Source organism: Nannospalax galili, unplaced genomic scaffold, assembly GCF_000622305.1.
Source record: "Nannospalax galili isolate Female #2095 unplaced genomic scaffold, S.galili_v1.0 scaffold1611, whole genome shotgun sequence".
NCBI classification, from domain to species: Eukaryota; Metazoa; Chordata; class Mammalia; order Rodentia; family Spalacidae; genus Nannospalax; species Nannospalax galili.
Genome location: NW_008329147.1, coordinates 10,547 through 13,599, shown reverse-complemented (window position 1 = coordinate 13,599; position 3,053 = coordinate 10,547). Strand labels below are relative to the sequence as shown.

At 38.5% G+C, this 3,053-nt stretch overlaps 1 protein-coding gene across 1 annotated transcript; it reads right to left on the bottom strand.

Annotated features, from left to right (window-relative positions):
• Window positions 1-502: 502 nt before the first annotated feature.
• On the bottom strand, window positions 503-1,282 carry LOC103735058 (olfactory receptor 14J1-like). The gene has a single exon (XM_017798402.1). The coding sequence runs from the start codon at window positions 1,280-1,282 to the stop codon at window positions 503-505; it is 780 nt and encodes a 259-aa protein (XP_017653891.1).
• Between the last annotated feature and the right edge of the window lie 1,771 nt (window positions 1,283-3,053).

Genomic DNA, 3,053 nt, shown 5'->3' with positions numbered 1-3,053 from the left:
TGGATGTTACATTTAAAAAGTTGAATCTAAAATAAAAATTTGAAAATGAATGGCTGATGTGAAAATTATGGTTTGTTGAATAGAATTTTGTGAAGTATCACTTTTGTTATTTTTATTATCATCACATTGCCTCTGCAGTGAAATCATGGGCTTGGTTGTCAATGTGTGCTGTGTGAGTGCATTGGGAGGTCAGAAGTACTAAGTCAGTGTTACAAGGTTGTGATTGTTTCGTTTCTCATTATTTGAAGGAGCAAGAATTGTTTCAATAGTAAAATGCAAAGAAATGAGAAGTCCTTCTATAAGGATTATGGTTATGCAATATGTTTAATTTACAGGTAAAGTGTATCACTCTTAACTGACATCAAAAATCAAAAGAATCTGAATGTCTAAATGCATTTCTGTGTTTAACTTGACAGCTATTAAAAACAGGACAGAAATATTTTTGACTGAATGAATGCTCTACCTAAAAGCAACCTCACAGCCCCCTTCATGGTTTCATTCCTCAGACTGTACATAACAGGGTTGAGTGTCGGGGGTAATACTGTGTAAAAATGGAGATGATGAGGTCTAGAGCACTTGGAGAGTCTGAAGTCGGCTTGAGATATGCACAGGCGCCTGTCGACATAAAAAATGAGACCACCCAGAGGTGGGGCAGGCAAGTAGAAAAGACCTTAGACCTACCTTCAGTAGAAGGTATCTTGAGAACTGTGGAGAATATCTGGACATAAGAGAGGATGATGGCCATGAAGCAGGCAAACCCCAAAGAAGACGTAAAAGCAGCCACACCAACCACTCCAAGGTAATCATTGGAACAGGAGAGTTTGAGCAATTGTGGAACATCACAGAAGAATTGGTGGATAATTTTGCCCCTGCACAATCTCATAGAGAATGTTGTTGCTGTGTACAAAGTTCCTGCATAGTGGTCATAAGACTTCACCGTGAGAATGGTCAACTCAGCACCACCTAAGGATACGAAGAAAACCTGCAGCACACACTGAGCATAGGAAATGTATCCACTGCCAGTCAGGGAATTGTGGATAGACTGGGGGACAGTGACAGAAAGTAAGGAGATGTCAAGAAGGGCAAGGTGCCTCAGGAAGTAATACATTGGTGATTGGAACTGCTGTTTCAGTGTTGTGATGGTGATGATGATGAAGTTACCTGCCAAGCCCAGCAGATACATCACCAAGAAGAGCAAAGTTTGTGGGATCTGTACATCCTTGTTGTCAGAGAACCCCAGTAGAAGGAAGCCACTCACTGTGGTTGTGTTTATCAGAATCATTCTGTGAATAGAAATTGTGGAAGCAGCTGGAAAATAAAAAGACCTGGTAAGTGCAGTGGAAAGTCACTGAGGCACTGTTCATTAGCTCATCAACACTTACTCAGCACTTAATATTTCAATGCCTTTTTTTCCTTTTTTTGAATTTTTGTGAATTTCATACACTATTTTATTGTATTTAAATCCTCTCCACTCTGCCAGGCCCATTATTATTCCCCAATCTCTCTCTCTCTCTCTCTCTCTCTCTCTCTCTCTCTCTCTCTCTCTCATACATATATGTGAGAGAGAGTGAGAGAGAACATCCTAAGAAGTCACATTTGTGTCCCTCAAAGTCACACCCTTAAAAGGACTGACTTGACTCTCCCCCTCCCAGCACCCATTGGTACTCCTCAGGTGGTGTTTCTTACCCATTTCCTTATATCTATGCCAGGAGTTTTTCTGGCATGCGATTACATGGGACTTGCACATACTGTCACCATTGCTATGAGTTCATGTAAACAACTAATAAGCTATCTTGAGAAAAATAGTTTCCTTGTGACCTTGTGATCACCTACCACCTGGTTCTAACACTCTTCTGCCCCCTTTTATCCAAAGATATCTGCACTTTGGAGTACAGAAGTTTGATGTAGGTGTCCTATTTATAGATAAGCACTCTACATACAGTCTCTTATTCTCTGCACATAGGCCAGTTGTGATTTTCTATGTAAATCACCATCTGCTACACAAAGAGGTTTCTCTGGTGAAAGTTGATAGATGCAACAATCTATGAAAATAAACCCATTGTTTTGCTTTAAATTATCAATAGGAATTCAGTGACAGGTTGTGGATGACAGGTTTTGGAACAGTGGATTAATCATGTGTAGGTAGGAAATGATGCTACTTTAGCAGACTGAAAACACATTTTGAAGAAATATGTACCTGGAGTTAATATATAATTTTGCTCTGGACCTGAAACTGCTATTGCCTCTTAGCAAACAATATCACCAGTCATTCTAAGGAAGGACTCTGACTCTGTCATTGTGATACTAAGTATCAAAATGTGTAATTTTATTGCTTTTCAAAATATTTTGTGGCTATTACTGTAATCTAGAGTAAGAAACACTTATGCAAGGGCAATACTCACATGCTACTCTTAAGTGTCTGATTTGACTTCATTCAGGGTTTTCAGGATCAAGCAAATTCTATCTGAATCTTCTTATTTAACTGTTGGTCATAACACTGGCCTTCATCTGTAGCCTCAAATATTTACTACTGTACTACAAGAAAAGACAATTGAAAAGATAGACAGTGATTTCTTGTATTTTAAAAGTGAAGGACATTAGTAAAAATTCAGAGTACAATGGCTGTAAGGGTTTAGAATTTTAAAGTGATCTGTGTTTCAGATAAGAGAGAAATCATATTTCAGTTCATGATCTTCATTTTGATCTTTAGTTGGTTTTAAACAACCTGACATTCTCCCAAAACCAAAATGCATGCTCATTTTTAAGAACTCTCTGAGAGGTTAATAAGTCTCTAATGAAATCAACTGTTTTTGTTTGTTTGTTTGTTTGTTTTTCTTTCCATCACTGTGGTCTAGGCATGAACTGTAAAAGTGCTCTGCCAGTATTTGAAGGCTCTAAGTCATGTTAAATATCATTAGATCTTTTCCTGTGTTCACTTCCAAATTCATCTATTTACAAATGAAATCTCAGAGACTGGACTGTCTGGTTAGTGTTGCCAGACCTCACATCAGTCTCAGGTATTTTCCATCTGGTGCCCGTCTCTCCTGTGGAAA